Source organism: Spermophilus citellus (assembly GCF_964194105.1).
Source record: "Spermophilus citellus genome assembly, chromosome: 1".
NCBI classification, from domain to species: domain Eukaryota; kingdom Metazoa; phylum Chordata; class Mammalia; order Rodentia; family Sciuridae; genus Spermophilus; species Spermophilus citellus.
In genome coordinates this window covers 246,747,729-246,766,247 of record NC_138182.1, presented here as the reverse complement: position 1 = coordinate 246,766,247, position 18,519 = coordinate 246,747,729, and the positions used below count along the sequence as shown (strand labels likewise).

The 18,519-nt window shown below is 36.3% G+C and overlaps 1 protein-coding gene across 1 annotated transcript in view; it reads left to right on the top strand.

Annotated features, from left to right (window-relative positions):
- ITGA2 (integrin subunit alpha 2) overlaps nucleotides 1-18,519 on the top strand; it is a 100,414-nt gene that overhangs the window by 62,058 nt on the left and 19,837 nt on the right. The window contains exons 10-17 of the mRNA XM_081278823.1: nucleotides 218-294; nucleotides 1,946-2,084; nucleotides 3,172-3,317; nucleotides 5,217-5,360; nucleotides 8,106-8,309; nucleotides 8,882-9,018; nucleotides 11,238-11,377; nucleotides 17,480-17,631. Coding sequence (XP_081134949.1) covers nucleotides 218-294; nucleotides 1,946-2,084; nucleotides 3,172-3,317; nucleotides 5,217-5,360; nucleotides 8,106-8,309; nucleotides 8,882-9,018; nucleotides 11,238-11,377; nucleotides 17,480-17,631 — 1,139 coding nt within the window. The remainder of the gene's footprint in view (nucleotides 1-217; nucleotides 295-1,945; nucleotides 2,085-3,171; nucleotides 3,318-5,216; nucleotides 5,361-8,105; nucleotides 8,310-8,881; nucleotides 9,019-11,237; nucleotides 11,378-17,479; nucleotides 17,632-18,519) is intronic.

Sequence of the window (18,519 nt, the reverse complement as noted above, 5' to 3'; positions counted from 1 at the left end):
GAGAGAGAGAGGAGAGAGGAAAGAGGAGAGAGAAAGAGAGATGCATGCACACCTATGTTTGAAAACTTGATTTAAAGGGAATTGAACCCAGTCCCTCACACATGCTAGGCAAATGTTCTACCTCTGAGCCACAACCCCAGTCCCTGAAGTCAGTTTTTTAAAACTTTTTTCATTACTAGCTGACAATAATACAATTTTGAAACTGATTATTTCCCAGGTACTGTTCAAGGAGGAGACAACATCCAGATGGAAATGTCACAAGTAGGATTCAGCGCGGATTACTCTCCTCAAAACGTGTGTATATAGATAACGTCAAGCCATACTGCCATTCACCCCTATGCTTTCAGACTCAATACCTTATACATGAAGTAGAAAAAACAACCATCTAGAGACCGATAGTTCTGGTTCCTAGCCATGCTCCTTAGCTTCTTTGTGTTGCTACTTTATCACCTCAAAAATGAAGATTAACAATGCCTCCCCTTCCCTATTTCAAAGGGATTTTCTATGGGGAGGAAGAGAGATAATATGCAAAGAAGACTTCCACTGCTCCAGAGCTCAAGCCCCATATTATTGTGAGATATTATCCCTACAGGAATGTCCTTTCAACCAATTAACAAATTCCGAGTTGCAATAGTATTTTTCTCTAAAAGCAGAGACAGAAAATAGTTGAAAGAGTTTAGCAAAGATGTGAGAGAAGATTGGAATACACCAGTATTTTCTTAGCTCAGAGAAGCCTAGTCTTCTTTCTCAGAAGCATCTGCCTTCAAGCCTCTACTCTAATTCTATCTAGGATATGAGTAGGTAGTGAAAGGGGAAAAAATATGTGACGCCCTGAGAAATAGTCAGGATACAGTGTGAACTCAGGGGCAGACCAAGGACCAAGAACAGCTCCTTGTATGTCTAGAATAGAAAGTGTGGACTGTTTCTGGGGCACCAAATCTTAGAGATGCTGAAAGTTATTAATCTTTCCCATAGAAATAAATACAAATGAATCTATACACAGAGAATTTTATAACAATTCTGTAAACCCGTCCATGCTGATCAGAGTCCTGATCAGAGTCCCTAATACTACATTCATTCACATCATTTCACACTCTCTAATCCTCAAAATGGCACACATTGTTTCCCTGGCTACTATTTTATGATCCGGAATCATACCTTTGATGTTTTCTAAGATCTAAGGCCAAATACTTAAATATAAAGTTTCCCGTGTTGACGAAACCTGCCTTCAGTGATGATTTATAGCTTTTGATATTCAAATTGAGCTTGATCCAATCCACAGTAGCCTGTCCCCCACTACCCTTCCTCAGGGCTGGCCCATGTTAATTTTCCTTCCAATAGATCAACTGTCACAGCTACAGATGCCTTTTGTAGCTGTACTGTCATCCCACAGATGGGATATGGGGATTTGAGAATGAATCAAAAAGAGAGAGGAAAAAGTTAAAAGTAATAGGTCAGAAAAGAGACCCCAGGACATGCCTGAGAGAGCAGGAGCATGTTCTTCCTCCTCTCAGGTCAGTACTCTGTGACTCAAGCATGTCTCATTTCCAGTTGTGAGCTTTTCCTATGAATATGTGGGACTGACATTCTACTATAATGCCTTTTTATAGGCTCATAAGGACTCAGCATTTGCAAATGTGTGTGTTTTGAGTGGATATTTTAAGATGACTAGGTACCTGTTTTATACCAGAGCTTATTACAAAAAATTTATCTATGTAACATGTCAAAAGTATGGCCCAAAATAAGATAAACCATGATAAGATTTGTTCTCCAGTGCAAATTTATGAAAACAATTTTGAGATATATCAAGATACATTAATATATTTCCTTTTATTGCATTTATTTTTCTTAAATATAAATAGCTTATTTCAACATTTGCCCTACCCTGCCTTCTCATGCATTATATGTGATTTATTTAATGATCTTCAATTTTCAATTACTTTAGGATATTCTGATGCTAGGAGCAGTTGGAGCTTTTGACTGGAGTGGGACTATTGTCTGGGGGACATCTCATGGATATTCAATCTTTCCTAAACAAGCCTTTGACCAGATTCTGCAGGATAGAAACCACAGTTCATATTTAGGTAAGGTATAGAAGCATTTGGCTCAGCAGACTGAAGTTGCTTTCCTTTAAACTAGCTTCTTGTTGAATCTTAGGGTCAGTCAGTTCAGCAAAGCCTCTGAAATGCAATCATATTTGTTGTTCATACATATGTTGCCTCTTTGCCAATCCGGCTTTAATTCACAACTGCTTAATAAAACATTTGCTTTGCACTCCAATCCCTATGACTGTTTAATCATTGTAATTCCTGGAATATGATCATGTCTCTCTAAAATAGAAATAGTGGTCGGGTGCAGTGGTGCACACAGGGGCTTGGGAGGCTGAAGCAGAAGGATCACCAGTTCAAAGCCAGCCTCAGCAACTTATAGAGGCCCTAAGCAACTTAGCAAGACCCTGTCTCTAATAAAATACAAAAAAGGGCTGGGGATGTGGCTTCATGGTTAAATGCCTCCAAGTTCAATCCTCAATATCAAAACTAATTAAATAAAATAAAATAAAATAGAAATAGTTTCTAAAAGCCAATACACTAAGTGGTAGTTTTATGCTGTTTTAGAGTTTTCCGTTTTTTGTTCCTATGATAAACAACCACTGACTTAGAGGACCTACTATGGGGCAGTTCCTGGGATGGCTATTCTATCTATATAAACATTTAAATCCTTCTAAAACCACATGAGAGCCATTTTACCTCTAGGATCCTTAGAGATCCTAAACAACCTAGTGTCAAATCCACAGTTTGTATCTAGAACTATCTAACTCCTGTGGCCTGTGGCCTTTCCTCTGTGTGACATTACTTTTTAACTCCATTCGCTCATTCATTCAAGGCATATTTGTTGAGTGCCACGTTCATAGGTTGCCGATGAGGACAACCTGGAATCTAGAGCCAGATTTGTAGATGGAGAGAGACCCATCTATGCTGGATAGTGTGAAAAGTGGAAGGGCAAGAGCAGTTCATCTTAGAAATAGAAAGATGTGTCCTTGGTGACATACCCAGGAGCATAGAGAACTGTGCTCTATATCTAATATAAAGGATCGCTGAACATCTCTACTAACTGGGCAAGCCTTATCTGTCTGAGATATTCATTGACACCCTGTGTTTCCTTCTCTCCTAGGTTATTCTGTGGCTGCAATTTCTACTGAAAAAAATGTCCACTTTGTTGCTGGTGCTCCTAGAGCAAATTACACTGGCCAGATAGTGCTGTACACTGTTAATGAGAATGGCAATGTCACAATTATCCAGGCTCACAGAGGGGACCAGGTAAATATCATTGTTTATCAGGTGAAAATAATTTTATGGACAACTGGGTACTTAGGGAATTGGGCAGGTAGAAATGAGAGCTAACATTTATTGAGTACCTCCTCTGCATTTGGCTCTGTGATCTTAATTTTGTACATTCCTTACATTTTCACAGTAATACTAGAACATCTGCTCTCCACTTTGACATGTTACTGAGAGTTTAGCCAGATTTTTAAGAAAACATAATTTTAATGGTATTAAGTTACTCTCACAACTCAATCTTATCTGGCCTCAAAGCTTGTGATGTTTAGTAATATCCCAGTCCATATTTCTGACTGCCCACATGAACACTAGGTGGCTGTTGTTTAGTCATGGTGGCAGGCACTATGTCTTGTGAACAAAGCCACATGAGGAGCCAAGAGTCTGGAGGAGAAATGGTAACACAGGAACAGTAGGTTATAATAGGAACTGAATGGCACCTGAGCCTGTCGAGGTGTCCTGTTGGCCTTCATGTTCCTAAAAGGTCAAACAACTCCCTTCCATTTTCTGTTGGTGGGTGGTCATTTGGTTATTGAACCCTATGGGGAATCCTGGTGTCATGCAGGAGCAAAGGCCAGCTTATGGGCTCCTGTTTCAGTTCTGCCCTCTGGTCTTGGCCATATGTGAAATGTACATCCCTGATCCCCAGTAAACAATAGAAAGTAGTTTCCTTCCTTGAGTCAGAGAAACTAACCACAGACTTCTGTTCTCTGGAAGTAATTCTGATTTTGCTGTTGCTGTGGATTTTCTAAGAATAAGAAGACCTGCTAGGCACGATGGCTCACGCAGGTAATCCTGGCAGCTCAGGAGGCTGAGGCCTGAGAATTGTGAGTCCAAAGCCAGCCTCAACAAATTTAGCGAAGCCCTAAGCAACTCAGCAAAACCCTGTCTCTAAATAAAAATATAAAAAATGCTGGGGGATGTGGCTCAGTGGTTAAACACCCCTGAGTTCAATCCCTAGTACCACACACACACACACACACACACACACACAAAAGAGTAAGAAGACCTGAGTTCTTGACTTCCTTGGCCACAAACTAGCTATAATCACACACTTTTTCATCCTCTTTAGTATTTTTAAAAGAAGGGTGTTGGATATTTTAAAGAAAATGTTATGGAAGCAATCTGTTTTTATTTATTTCTAATCTTTAAAGAGGTGTTCGCTTAGGCATGCAATGAATATGGCTGGGTGGGATAAATATCCAAATTCCCAGCCTCTATTTTTTTACTGTATCTCCACCCAGCCCTCCTATACTAGTCAATCTGGCAGCTACTCAGCTGTCCCAGACCAACCATGGATATTTATGTCATTCATGCTTCCCCATTTCTCTCCACCTGGAAAGTCCTTAAGATGGAATTCAAATAATGCTTTATCCTTTTAAGCCTTCCTGACGTCCATACACTCCAATCACTCAAAGTTTGGGGCTTGCCCGTATTACGGTATATTTTTTATGGAAGTACAATTGTTTATTTCCCTTGCTTCTACTCCTACCTTTCTCTACAGCACCCTTTACATAGTTACTAAGGATTTCTCTTATAAATGTGGCCTTTGGTTCAACATCATTAGAAATACCAGAGACGCTTATTTAAAAAAATTTTTTTTTGGATCACATTCCAGACATTTCATCAGAAGGCTTAGTAATAAGTCTTAAAGACACTTCCTTAGCGATTCTTGTGCACCCTGAGATTTAAGAATCAAGTAGCTAGATGGTGATTTAACCTGAAGGAAAGGAATCTGCTCTCCATCTTTATATTCTAGCATCTTTCAGGTTGTAAAAGCCCCATTTCTGTGCATTTTAAATAAGTTAATTAAAGTTCAATGTGATGTTCAATGTATAAGAACCCTAGAAATCCTAAGATAAATATGCTTTATTACTCCAGATTGGCTCCTATTTTGGTAGTGTGTTGTGTTCAGTTGACGTGGATAAAGACACCATTACAGATGTGCTCTTGGTCGGGGCACCAATGTACATGAATGACCTTAAGAAAGAGGAAGGAAGAGTCTACCTGTTTACTATTGTAAAGGTAAAAAATAAAACAAGCAGTTTAATTTTCTTTAATATTGACAAGTAAAAGGTAATCTGCATTTTGAAAAAAAAAGTTATTATTGGATGATAATTGATTTGCATGTCGAGTTTGGTTTGTATTTTATTAATTTTGAGGATGTCACCATTAAGTAATGACCTTAAAATCATGTTAAAAGGCATAATTGGAGTTTAATGCCAATTTACATGAGAAGTCTTTGGAAACATTTCTCTTATAAAAATAAAGTCATTATAAATTAAAATCATTTTTGAAATATACACACAAATGTTAGTGCATTTCCCAGGTATCTCATACATTTTTATTAGTGCACTATGGATATACATAATATTGGTATTCATTTTGACATAATAATACAAACATGGGATATAGTTTTCTCCAATTCATTTCCCAGTACTTCCCCTTTCCCTCCCCTCCTCCACCCTCTCTTCCCCTTCCTCTATTCTACTGGTCTTTTTTCTATTTATTTATAGTTTTTTTTTTTAATTAGTGCATTAGAGATATACATAAAGGTGAAATTCACTTTGGTCAGTTTCATTCCACAATTCCTCCCTTTTCCTAAACGTCCTCCCTCAGATTCAATCCCCTTCCTCTATTCCACTGGTTCCCACCCACCCCCCATTTTTGCCCTTATTTTTGTGTAGCTTTCACATATGAAAGAAAACATTTGACACTTTATTTTCTGGGTCCAGCTTATTTCACATATCATGATGTTCTCCAGCTCCATCCACTTACAAGAAAATGCCATTTCATTCTTCTTTATGGTTGAGTACAACTACATCATGTATAAATACCACATTTCCTTTATCTATTTGTCTGTTGATGGGCATCTGGGTTGGTTGAATAACTTGGCTATTGTGAGTTGTGCTGCTGTAAACATTGATGTGGCTGTATCCCTGTAGTATACTGATTTGTATTTTTTTAAAAAGGCTATATTTTCTCCAACATGTGTTTTTGGCACCTTGTCAAATATCAGAAGACTCTATCTATATGGATTTTTCTCTGTGTCTTCTATTCTATTCCATTGGTCTTCCTCTCTGTTTTGCTGCCAATCAATACCATACTGTTTTTGTTACTATAGCTCTATAGTATAATTTGAGGTCCTGTATTTTGATGCTATAAGCTTCATTCTTACTCAGGGTTGCTTTGGCTATTTGGGGTCTCTTATTTTCTGAATGAATTTTAGAATTATTTTTCCTAGTTCTGTGAAGAATATTATTGGTATTTTGATAGGGATTACACTGACTCTGTGTAATGCTTTTGGTGATGTGGCCATTTTGATAATACTAATTCTGCCTTTCCACAAACATAAGAATTCTTTCCATCTTTTTCACTCCTGGGGATTGAACCCAGGGCCTCATACTTGCTAGACATGCACACTACCACTGAGCTATATCCCCAGCCCATTCATTCATTTTTTTATGAAAAGATAATAATAATACAACAGTGCTATTTTGTTATCAACTTGCAGTAAAGAGACAAATTGAAATATCAGCCACTTTAGAAAACTCCATAGAATCTTAGATGCTTTCTACATTAGTTTTTCAGGAAATTCCATTGCTTAATGAAACATTTAGGTGTATGTCCAACTCTTGTAATTTCAAATCCTTGCACATAAAATTTAGTTCAATATGACATAAAAAAGCACAATTTTTCCAAATTGCAGACTGAACTCTCTAAATGCATGTATAGAGGTATAGTGGACTCAGTGAAATCAGGAAGAAAATTAAAGGCACAGTTTGGCATGGAAAATTAGACAAGTATAGAGAGAAAAAGAGAAACTGAAGTTAACATAGTCAAGATTATGCTTAGCTGTTGTGATAGTTTATCCTAGCTCATTTATTTAAATTAATGTAAAAATTAACCCTTTCATAGAAGCAATTTAAATAATTCTGATTATACCTATATAATCAGAGTGTATCATTGTACATATAATAAGGGAAGCACACATCTACTTATTTGAAAATTTAATAAATCCACAGTTTTTAAAATGTTCCTTGTTTTTCAAATATTCTGAACTATTTCACTAATTGTTGAAGATGTAAAAATCTCTTAATATGTTATCAAACTCAGTAGAAAATTCATTTCCATGAGATTACAATAGAAGAAAAAACAACACTGACCCAGTTTCATGGTTGAGGAGCATGACTTTCTTGCAAAGTCATGAAATATTTCCTTAGTTGATTACAAAATCTGAAGGAAAAACTGTGTCTTTTACAAGGAAATGTCTTTTCCACTGGGCAGAATTACTTAGTGTTTCTTACAATAGAATATTAACTATTTGACTTTCCACTTCCTATCCCATTATAATTATGCCACTGTTTTGTGACTTTTAAGTAAAACCTAAATCATCATATTTTATTTTGTTTTGCATTTACCTTAATTTCATCCCAGACATTAGATTTTTCATCAGAATGTTTTAAATTAAAAATTCAGAAACAGGTGAAGATCTCAATATGAGAGGAAAAGGAGAAAAAGGAATGAATACTTTTTTCAGGTTGTTCAGCTAAAGAGAAGTACCTCTTTTAATCTCGGTTTGTGAGCAAATATGCAGTGATCTTACTCATTAAAGTTTTTATTTATCATTGTCATCATAAATAGAAACTTTTGAATTCTAATTCAAGATATTACTTATAAGTAACATTTTGTTTTGGACATCAGTTGCTGTGAATTTTAATTACACATGTTGTGAGATTTGTTTTAATCATCCTTTATTCCCTTTGCAAGGGCATTTTGAATCAGCATCAATTTCTAGAAGGCCCCAAGGGCTTTGAAAACGCTAGGTTTGGTTCCGCAATTGCAGCTTTGTCAGACATCAACATGGATGGCTTTAATGATGTGATCGTCGGTTCACCTTTAGAAAATCAGAATTCTGGAGCTGTGTACATTTACAATGGTTACGAGGGCACCATTCGCACAAAGTATTCCCAGGTAAGCCATGAGCTACGTGATGATGTATTTATATGCAATTGTCATCATGTCAAATTCTGCTCTCTGTGGATTTTGTATTCTAATAGAGGAGACAACTGGAAAACAGATAAATAAGATGAAGAATTTCTGATAGTAATAAATGCCACAGAATTTAAAAAAGAAAAGAAAACTGAATTAGGGAATAAAACTTCAAGTGAGAAATACCAGTTGGATAAAGGGATTGCTAAGCAACATCCTTAGGCAGGCAATTTTTGTGTAAGACCTGAACAAAGCAAGCTGGGATAGGAATCTGGACCTGAACTTGCATCAATTTATTCTCCATCCACTGAACTTTTCACTATTTTGTGTTGGTTTGTGGTTTTATATTGTAGATGCATGCTGTTTTATTAATGGAAATGTGGGTGCAAAAGTGGTACACAGGCAAATAAGAAGTGATTGAAAAAACAGCGGAATTTTGTGGAGAATAAAGATAACCTGGAAAATGACAACATGGGGCATTAGAGGACAGAGGTTGCCACTTGTCCGGCTCCACTGTTGTGCAGTGTCATTTCATATCAAACTTGCTTTTACAGAAAATCTTGGGATCTGATGGAGCCTTTAGGAGCCATCTCCAGTTCTTCGGGAGATCCTTGGATGGCTATGGAGACTTAAATGGGGATTCCATCACTGATGTGTCCATCGGTGCTTTTGGACAAGTGGTTCAACTCTGGTGAGTCAGTAAGTGCCAGATGCAAAGGAGCTCACTGAACATGAGCTGTTGTGCTGGAATGGAGAAACGCCATGTGCATTATGTAAGATTCTGGGGAATTTGCATAGAAGAGGACTATATTTTTCCTGGGAGCAAATATATATTTGCTCCACATTAGCATCAAGTTTTTTTTTTCTCTACATTGTAAAACCAAACAGTGCATAGAAAAAAAACAAAGCTGTTGGACACCCTGATATTTTACCTTTCTGTTAACAGCCTTATCTCAGCTTATAGCAAGGAAGCCTCATGAACACATTGAAAATACTGAATGTTCAGAACACACAAATAAAGTGAAACTTCTCATGTGTGATTAATAGGTGTATTTTAAAATTGTTAGTCATACAAAGGAAGCCACAGTTTAGGCTTAGCTGACCTCTCATTGATGTCCATAGGAGTTGAAGGTGAGGGGGAACAAGAATCACATTCAAAGGCCTTGTGATTCAAGGTCAAAAATAAGTGCATGGACTTGTGCAGGATTGGAATTATAAAGAAATTGATTATTCAAGAGTCCCCATTCATTCATCTCTTTTAAAAAAATGTGCTTTGAATGAATATCAAGAACACAAAAATATTAATCATTGATGTTTTTAAATTTAATGATACTTTTTGCAAAACTCGGTTGTTCTTTAAAGAATAAGTGCATTTCTTTTATTGTAGAATGAAATTGTTATGTGGTAGAAATAAAACACAAGGATAATATTTGAGACAGTAAGACAAGAAAATATATTTCCAAAATAAAATTTGTTAAGGTTGTTTATAAGTAGCATGCCAAGAGTAAATGCAAGGTGTGATATAATTATATGGCTGAGTTTTAAGTGGTTTAATAAGAAATCTCTCAGTGAACATCACCCTCTACACATCCTGGTAGGCTTTATAATTTATACTTGGTAGGCTATATATTCACTATACTATGTCACTTTTTAAAATATATTTCGTGATAGTCAAACTTTTCCTTACTGAATACAATTTTGACTCTTAAAAAATATCAAGATACATTAGTCAATGAACATATGGAGATAAGAGTCAAGCTAGGTTAAGATCATTTTGTGGTCACATTCTGTAAGTTTTCAGGACTGTTTTTTCTGTTTAACTCCTAAGAATATTTTTTTAAATAAACTTACAAAATATGTAAATCAGTGACATCTGTATTGAAATAAATACTTGTTTTCTCTTAAAGATTGCCTTAAAGAAAACATCCACTTAAGCATTTCAGATCTTATAAACTTGAGGATAAGTTGCCTTTTTTTAATTAGATGTTTTATGACTATTCATTAGGAGGCCTAATAGACATTAACTATTGAAATGATTTTTCCATTAACTGGAGTCCTTCAGGTGGTACCTGATATTAAAAGGAAATGTTTTATATGTCTTCTTGTGATACTTTTCAAAAAAAAAAAAACACAGTGAACTTACTTTGTAAATAATTGAGGGTAAACACCACAGGTCACTGTGATCAAGTGTAAATTCCACTGTAGGGAAATTAGGAGACTGTGGGTTCCAACTTCTCACTAGCTCACTTGTATCAAGTAAACTGGTAAGTCCTCAAATGTCTTGTGTCTCAGATATTTCCTTTGCTAAAATGAAAATAATATTTGTCCTAACTATTTCATAGGAGTGTTGTAAGGATCAAATTAGATCAGTGTAAGATATCAGAAAGTCTTTATCCAGGTCCTAAGGTTACAGCGATCTGCTTGAGGTGACTCTATAGCCTTTTTTTGGCACTTAGCTAGTTGCTACCCTCATGGCCATATGCCACATTTCAAAGAATTGCTGCTAAACTCTGAGGCAGTAAGGAAGTAGCCATGACCACATTCCTCAGACCTGCCATCTCTACCTGCTCACCTTCTTTCTCCCCTACCATTGTGAGAAGGGTGAATGTCACTACTTCTAGCTGATGAAAACCAAAACCATGACTTGGCTTGCAAAGAGGTTGCAGACTTCTATCCTGTGCTCATGCAGCTATTCATTGAATTTAAAAACAAATGTATGTGTGTTGTGCTGATGATGTAGTCACAATCAAAAAGTCATTGTCCCACCTTAGAGCTTTCAAATGGAAAATACTGCAGAAGTATTCAGATGCAAGGTAGAAAAAAATAAATTATGCTCCTACTGGGTTCTCTGTGTAAAGCTCATGATATGTATGCTTGGTAATAATGTCTGTTTCCATTTGTATCTTTCAGGTCACAGAGTATTGCTGATGTGGCTGTGAAAGCTACATTCACACCAGAAAAAATCACTTTGTTCAACAAGAATGTTCAGATAATCCTCAAACTCTGCTTCAGTGCAAAGTTTAGACCTACTAGGCAAAACAATCAAGTGGGTGAGTAGACCTGAAATTACCTGTACAGAGATAGGTTTATTTATGGTTTTAGTCTGTAAGCTATGCTTTGATTTGTAGGCAAAAAGAAAGAAGCATCTTTACTTGCAGACACTTAAATTGCCACCCATTTGAGGTACTTAAGAATGGTTCATTAGGCATAGAATGTTTGTTTAGCTCTTCCTTCTTCATCTCTGGAAGGTGACATTCTGCTACAGAATGTTGTAATCTCATGGCATAATTATGGGTTCTCTCAACTCTGTCCTTTGAGTTTCTCTTACCCACAATTCTCTTATTTAAATCTGCAGGCACACACAGATTTCACTGGACTGGTAGTTTTTTTTTTGTTGTTGTTGTTGTTGTTGTTGTTTTTTACATTTTATTGTTTATTTTTTTTATTTTTTTTATTGGTTGTTCACAACATTACAAAGCTCTTGATATATCATATTTCATACATTAGATTGAAGAGGGTTATGAACCCCCAATTTTACCCCAAATGCAGATTGCAGAATCACGTCGGTTACACATCCACAATTTTACATAATGCCCTATTAGTAATTGTTGTATTCTGCTACCTTTCCTATCCCCTATTATCCCCCCTCCCCTCCCCTCCCATCTTCTCTCTCTACCCCATCTACTGTAATTCATTTCTCTCCTTGTTTATTTTCCCATTCCCCTCACAACCTCTTATATGTAATTTTGTATAGCAATGAGGGTCTCCCTTCATTCCATGCAATTTCCCTTTTCTCTCCCTTTCCCTCCCATCTCATGTCTCTGTTTAATGTTAATCTTTTCTTCCTACTCTTCCTCGCTGCTCTGTTCATAGTTGCTCTCATTATATCAAAGAAGACATTTGGTATTTGTTTTTTAGGGATTGGCTAGCTTCACTAAGCATAATCTGCTCTAGTGCCATCCATTTCCCTGAAAATTCTATGATTTTGTCATTTTTTATTGCTGCATAGTACTCCATTGTGTATAGATGCCACATTTTTTTTATCCATTCATCTATTGAAGGGCATCTGGGTTGGTTCCACAGTCTATCTATTGTGAATTGTGCTGCTATGAACATCGATGTGGCAGTATCCCTGTAGCATGCTCTTTTAAGGTCTTCAGGGAATAGTCCCAGAAGGGCAATAGCAGGGTCAAATGGTGGTTCCATTCCCAGCTTTCCCAGGAATCTCCAAACTGCTTTCCAAATTGGCCGCACCAATTTGCAGTCCCACCAGCAATGTACAAGTGTACCCTTTTCTCCACATCCTCGCCAGCACTTGTTGTTGTTTGACTTCATAGTGGCTGCCAATCTTACTGGAGTGAGATGGTATCTTAGGGTGGTTTTGATTTGCATTTCTCTGACTGCAAAGTGCAGCATCCCTTTATGTTCAAAACATTAGAAAAACTAGGGATAACAGGAACTTACCTTGACATTGTAAAAGCTATCTATGCTAAGCCTCAGGCTAGCATCATTCTGAATGGACAAAAATTGAAGGCATTTCCTCTAAAATCTGGAACAAGACAGGGATGCCCTCTGTCTCCACTTCTATTCAATATAGTTCTCAAAACACTGGCCAGAGCAATTAGACAGACGAAAGAAATTAAAGGCATAAAAATTGGAAAAGAAGAACTTAAATTATCACTATTTGCAGATGACATGATTCTATACCTAGAAGACCCAAAAGGGTCTACAAAGAAACTACTAGAACTAATAAATGAATTCAGCAAAGTGGCAGGATATAAAATCAACACGCATAAATCAAAGGCATTTCTGTATATCAACGACAAAACTTCTGAAATGGAAATGAGGAAAAACACTCCATTCACAATATCCTCAAAAAAAATAAAATACTTGGGAATCAACCTAACAAAAGAGGTGAAAGATTTATACAATGAAAACTACAGAACCCTAAAGAGAGAAGTAGAAGAAGATCTTAGAAGATGGAAAAATATACCCTGTTCATGGATAGGCAGAACTAACATCATCAAAATGGCGATATTACCAAAAGTTCTCTATAGATTTAATGCAATGCCAATCAAAATCCCAATGGCATTTCTTGTAGAAATAGATAAAGCAATCATGAAATTCATATGGAAAAATAAAAGACCCAGAATAGCAAAAGCAATTCTAAGCAGGAAGTGTGAATCAGGCAGTATAGCGATACCAGATTTCAAACTATATTACAGAGCAATAGTGACAAAAACAGCATGGTACTGGTACCAAAACAGGCGGGTGGACCAATGGTATAGAATAGAGGACACAGAGACGAATCCACAAAGTTACAACTATCTTATATTTGATAAAGGGGCTAAAAGCATGCAATGGAGGAAGGATAGCATCTTCAACAAATGGTGTTGGGAAAACTGGAAATCCATATGCAACAAAATGAAACTGAATCCCTTTCTTTCGCCATGCACAAAAGTTAACTCAAAATGGATCAAGGAGCTTGATATCAAATCAGAAACTCTGCGTCTGATAGAAGAAAAAGTTGGCTCCGATCTACAGAGTGTGGGGTCGGGCTCCAAATTCCTTAATAGGACACCCATAGCACAAGAGTTAATAACAAGAATCAACAAATGGGACTTAATTAAACTTAAAAGTTTTTTCTCAGCAAAAGAAACAATAAGAGAGGTAAATAGGGAGCCTACATCCTGGGAACAAATTTTTACTCCTCACACTTCAGACAGAGCCCTAATATCCAGAGTATACAAAGAACTCAAAAAATTAGACAATAAGATAACAAATAACCCAATCAACAAATGGGCCAAGGACCTGAACAGACACTTCTCAGAGGAGGATATACAATCAATCAACAAGTACATGAAAAAATGGACTGGTAGTTTTAAATGAGGGTGCCACTTGTTGGCTATGCCCTGTTCTAGATACAATATATGCAGTGAAACATGGAATGCTATTCCTATTCTTGAATAATTAATGAGCACTGAATAATGAAAGGAAGCATGGAATCTGTGCCGATTGTTTTAAGTTTTCTAAACAATCCAGAGAAGCAAGTCAAGGTCTGCGTGTGTTTCACCAAATAGCAGAAAATAGGAAAAGCACCATAGGCAAGTGTCAGCAGGAATTGTCATCCTCTGTCCCCTCATCTGGCCATGTCATCTTTCTAGTCCTGGCTAAGGTCCAGGATCCTCTTTGACACCTTTTCTAACCACTCCATCTCACCTCCAACTTTTATCTCAGCACCTTCTGTAGACAGCATGCAATTTAACACTTAAAACCACCCTGCTATTTCATGGGTTCTAAACCCCCTTCCATCAGATTCTGGCTCTACACTTCAGAACCTATAGTTCCTATAGATATTTAATTAAGTGGACAACAAATAAACTAGCTTAAAGCCTGAAAATAATCAGTCAGGTTGTTTGCCATAATATAAACCAAGAAATAAATAAGACTAGAACACAAAGCCAACATTAGATTCATATCTGGCACAACTTTCACTACCCTTAGTTCATAATCTACCAGTGTAAAGACTATTTCTTTATTTTCTGGAACTTAGACTTTGTGTAATATGACAAAACTATGCAAGACTTCATATCCATCTGGAAGTTTTCTTTTCAGGTGTTCAAACATTGACCCGACTTTGAGCTGCATAGCTCACAGACCTGCCTTGGAGCACACGTCCATCTGAGTAGCCATGATAATTATATCACAAATCACTACTCTATGAACATTGTTACTATTCTGCCTAAAACATTAAATTGGAAGATATGTTAGTTAGCAGGAATACCTGACTGCTCATCTTTCCTGCCTAAAGCAAAAATGTGTCTCAAGCATCTTCCACATTTTGACCATATTTCATCTTTTCTTTTTTTTTATTGTTGGTTGTTCAAAACATTACATAGTTCTTGACATATCATATTTCACATTTTGATTCAAGTGGGTTATGAACTCCCATTTTTACCCCGTATACAGGTTGCAGAATCACATCAGTTACACTTCCATTGATTTACATATTGCCATACTAGTGTCTGTTGTATTCTGCTGCCTTTCCTATCCTCTACTATCCCCCCCTCCCCTCCCTCCCCTCCCTTCTTCTCTCTCTACCCCCTCTACTGTAATTCATTTCTCCCCCTTGTATTATTTTTCCCTTTCCCCTCACTTCCTCTTGTATGTAATTTATTTGGAGGGAAATGGATGGCATTAGAGCAGATTATGCTAAGTGAAGCTAGCCAATCCCTAAAAAACAAATGCCAAATGTCTTCTTTGATATAAGGAGAGTAACTAAGAACAGAGTAGGGACGAAGAGCATGAGAAGAAGATTAACATTAAACAGGGATAAGAGGTGGGAGGGAAAGCGAGAGGGAAGGGAAATTGCATGGAAATGGAAGGAGACCCTCATGGTTATTTCATCTTTTCTATTGCTTCGCATCAAAAATTCCACTGTCCGAAAATTTCCTGGGCCATTGATTGGCTGCTGAGGGTCCCTGGCTTTCATGCTGTCATTCATCATTTCCTTTGAATCTTTCACCTTGATTCCCCAGGTTCACATTGATAAGCCAGTTGTCATCATCTCTCACTTAATTGCTTGTCAATAATAGTGTATAAGGAAAGAATCCCATCCTCTTAATTGTGAAAAGTGAATTATAAAGCATATGGTTTATATTATTTATTACATTGGGCACATGTTCCAGTATGAGACTGTATATCAGTTTCACCCATTTGCTTTAAAAAATTAAAAGTATTAAAACATGTACAAACTTTGTCCTAACTACAGTGACCTCCCTACCATTCTTTTTTTTAATATAAATTTTTTGTTGTAGATGGACACAATATCTTTATTTTATTTATTTATTTTTTGTGGAACTGAAGATTGAATCCAGTGCCTCACATGTGCTAGGCAAGTGCTCCACCACTGAGCCACAACCCCAGCCACCCACAATTCTTTTTTTTAAATTTTCACTGCTTATTTTTAGTTAATTTTGTGTGTGTGTGTGTTTTAGCCATATTTTTTATCTCATTAAGTAATTAGAGCAAGAAAAAATTATACAGTGTTGTCAATAGATACTTTAAAAGACACATAAAGATTTAATGCTTTACGAAGTATATTCAAAGCATTAAATCTTTATGTGCCTTTTAAAGTATCTGTTGACAATAATGCATAAAATACTGAAAGAAATAAAATCTGATAGAGTAAACCCAAATAAAATAGTTGATAATCTATGAATAGCATGAGATATTCACTCTAAATTTCCAACAGTGGACTTTAGTTGAAAGTAGTTCTGATAGTTTAGACACTTGGTACTATCATCAATTTTCTTACACAGTGTTTTTTTTTCATTTTTAATTCACTGAGATGATATGATTATCTTTATTTGATAGCTGAAGAAGCAGAGGTTCAAAGAGATTAAGTTGCCCAAAGTGACAGAGCACAGACTATGGAATTAGAATTTAAACCAAGTCTGACTTGAACCTGATTGTGGCAGTGTGGCATGTCTTTCCCCATGGAAGATTGTAGAACATGCTGGCACTGTACGCATTCTTCCAGAGGACCTTAGTTAGTCCTTAAGGGGACATTTGTCCCTTAAAATGGCAGAGAAACAGAAAGAGCACAGAATTTATTTGAAAAATATCCAAGTGTTATTTCTTACCAAGTCTTAGCTGTGTAAACATAAGTGAATTATTTTATCTCACTGATTCTATATCATTATCTCAAAACTAAAATAACAATATCCACTTCCCAGATTTATTGTAAAGCTTGTATAAGGTAACATGAGAATGTGTTTAACTGTAGGCATTCAATAACTGTCCCTTTGTTTTCCCTGTCTCCACGTCAAGGAGAAGGAAGCCGAGGCAGGAGGCAGTGAGTAATCGGACCAGATTTATCTGTAGATTTCCCAGTGGCAAGTCCAATGTTCTTTCCACAGCTCCCAGCCACATTTGTCTGAATAACATTTCTTTGTATCCAAAGTCAGTTATCAGAGCTAGGATTAAAAAATCATATTGTGCTACCCTTAGTTCATAATCTACCAGTGTAAAGACTATTTCTTTATTTTCTGGAACTTAGAGAGACTTTGTGTAATATGAAAAAACAATGTAAGACTTTTTTTCCTTAGAAGTTTATTTGTAATAACATTTCTTTATGATTTTTATCACAGCTATTATGTATAACATCACACTTGATGCAGATAGATATTCATCCAGAGTAACCTCCAGAGGTTTATTTAAAGAAAATAATGAAAGGTGCTTGCAGAAGAATATGGTAGTAAATCAAGCACAGAGTTGCTCTGAGTACATCATTCTTATACAGGTGAGGCCTCATGGTCACAAAAGTTCTAAAATGGAAATTTGTGTTAGAAAATGCTTGCCTTCCTAATTATTTCCTTTCTTGTATAATTCTATGAACAGGAAGCATATTTCCTTTATCTTTATACTTATGGTCACATTTTATTATATAAATTAGTGGCATTAAATTTTATTTGGGATTATTACTAAAAGGGTTAAAAATAAGATTCTTAAAGAAATCAAAGACAGTACTTTCTTTAATGTTCAATGTTGCAAATTTACAGTGGACAAAAAATTTTATTTTCATATTTTCCCATTGGGGAAAATTTTATTCATTTTAAACTACTGAAATTCCAATTCTAATTGTGTTTCCACTATTGATAGGAGAATGATGGTAAGTTAAAGGTTACATGTTCTAATCTTGTGCCATAATTAATATAGTTCTCAGGGTTCTTGAAAAACTCCCAGGTAGGAAAAATGCTTCTCAGGAGAAAATTTCCAAGAGGAAATTTATTTTATATGTTTTTATGAAATATCTCCCCTTAGCAACTACATAATGATATTTGAAAGCATGATTTACTCAGGAAACCACTTTAAAAAGAACTGCTTAAGTATTCTATCCTAAACACAGTTCTCAGAGGTTAAGACACCTAAGAATTTCCAAGGAAACTCATATTAAACCCACATTCTGGGTTCCCAACACCATAAATTGGGTTTGAAGGGGCAAAGAATATGCCGATTTAAGGGCATGCCGGCTATTCCCAATGTGGATGGATGGTATAGAGATCACACTTCAAGAAAAGCCAAGCATGAGATTTGGGAAGACATCAACTTCATGGTTAGATGAATGAAGTGCAGTCTACTTGTTTAAGTTATTATTTCATTTTAAAGTTTCTTGTCTGTGAAGGCCTGG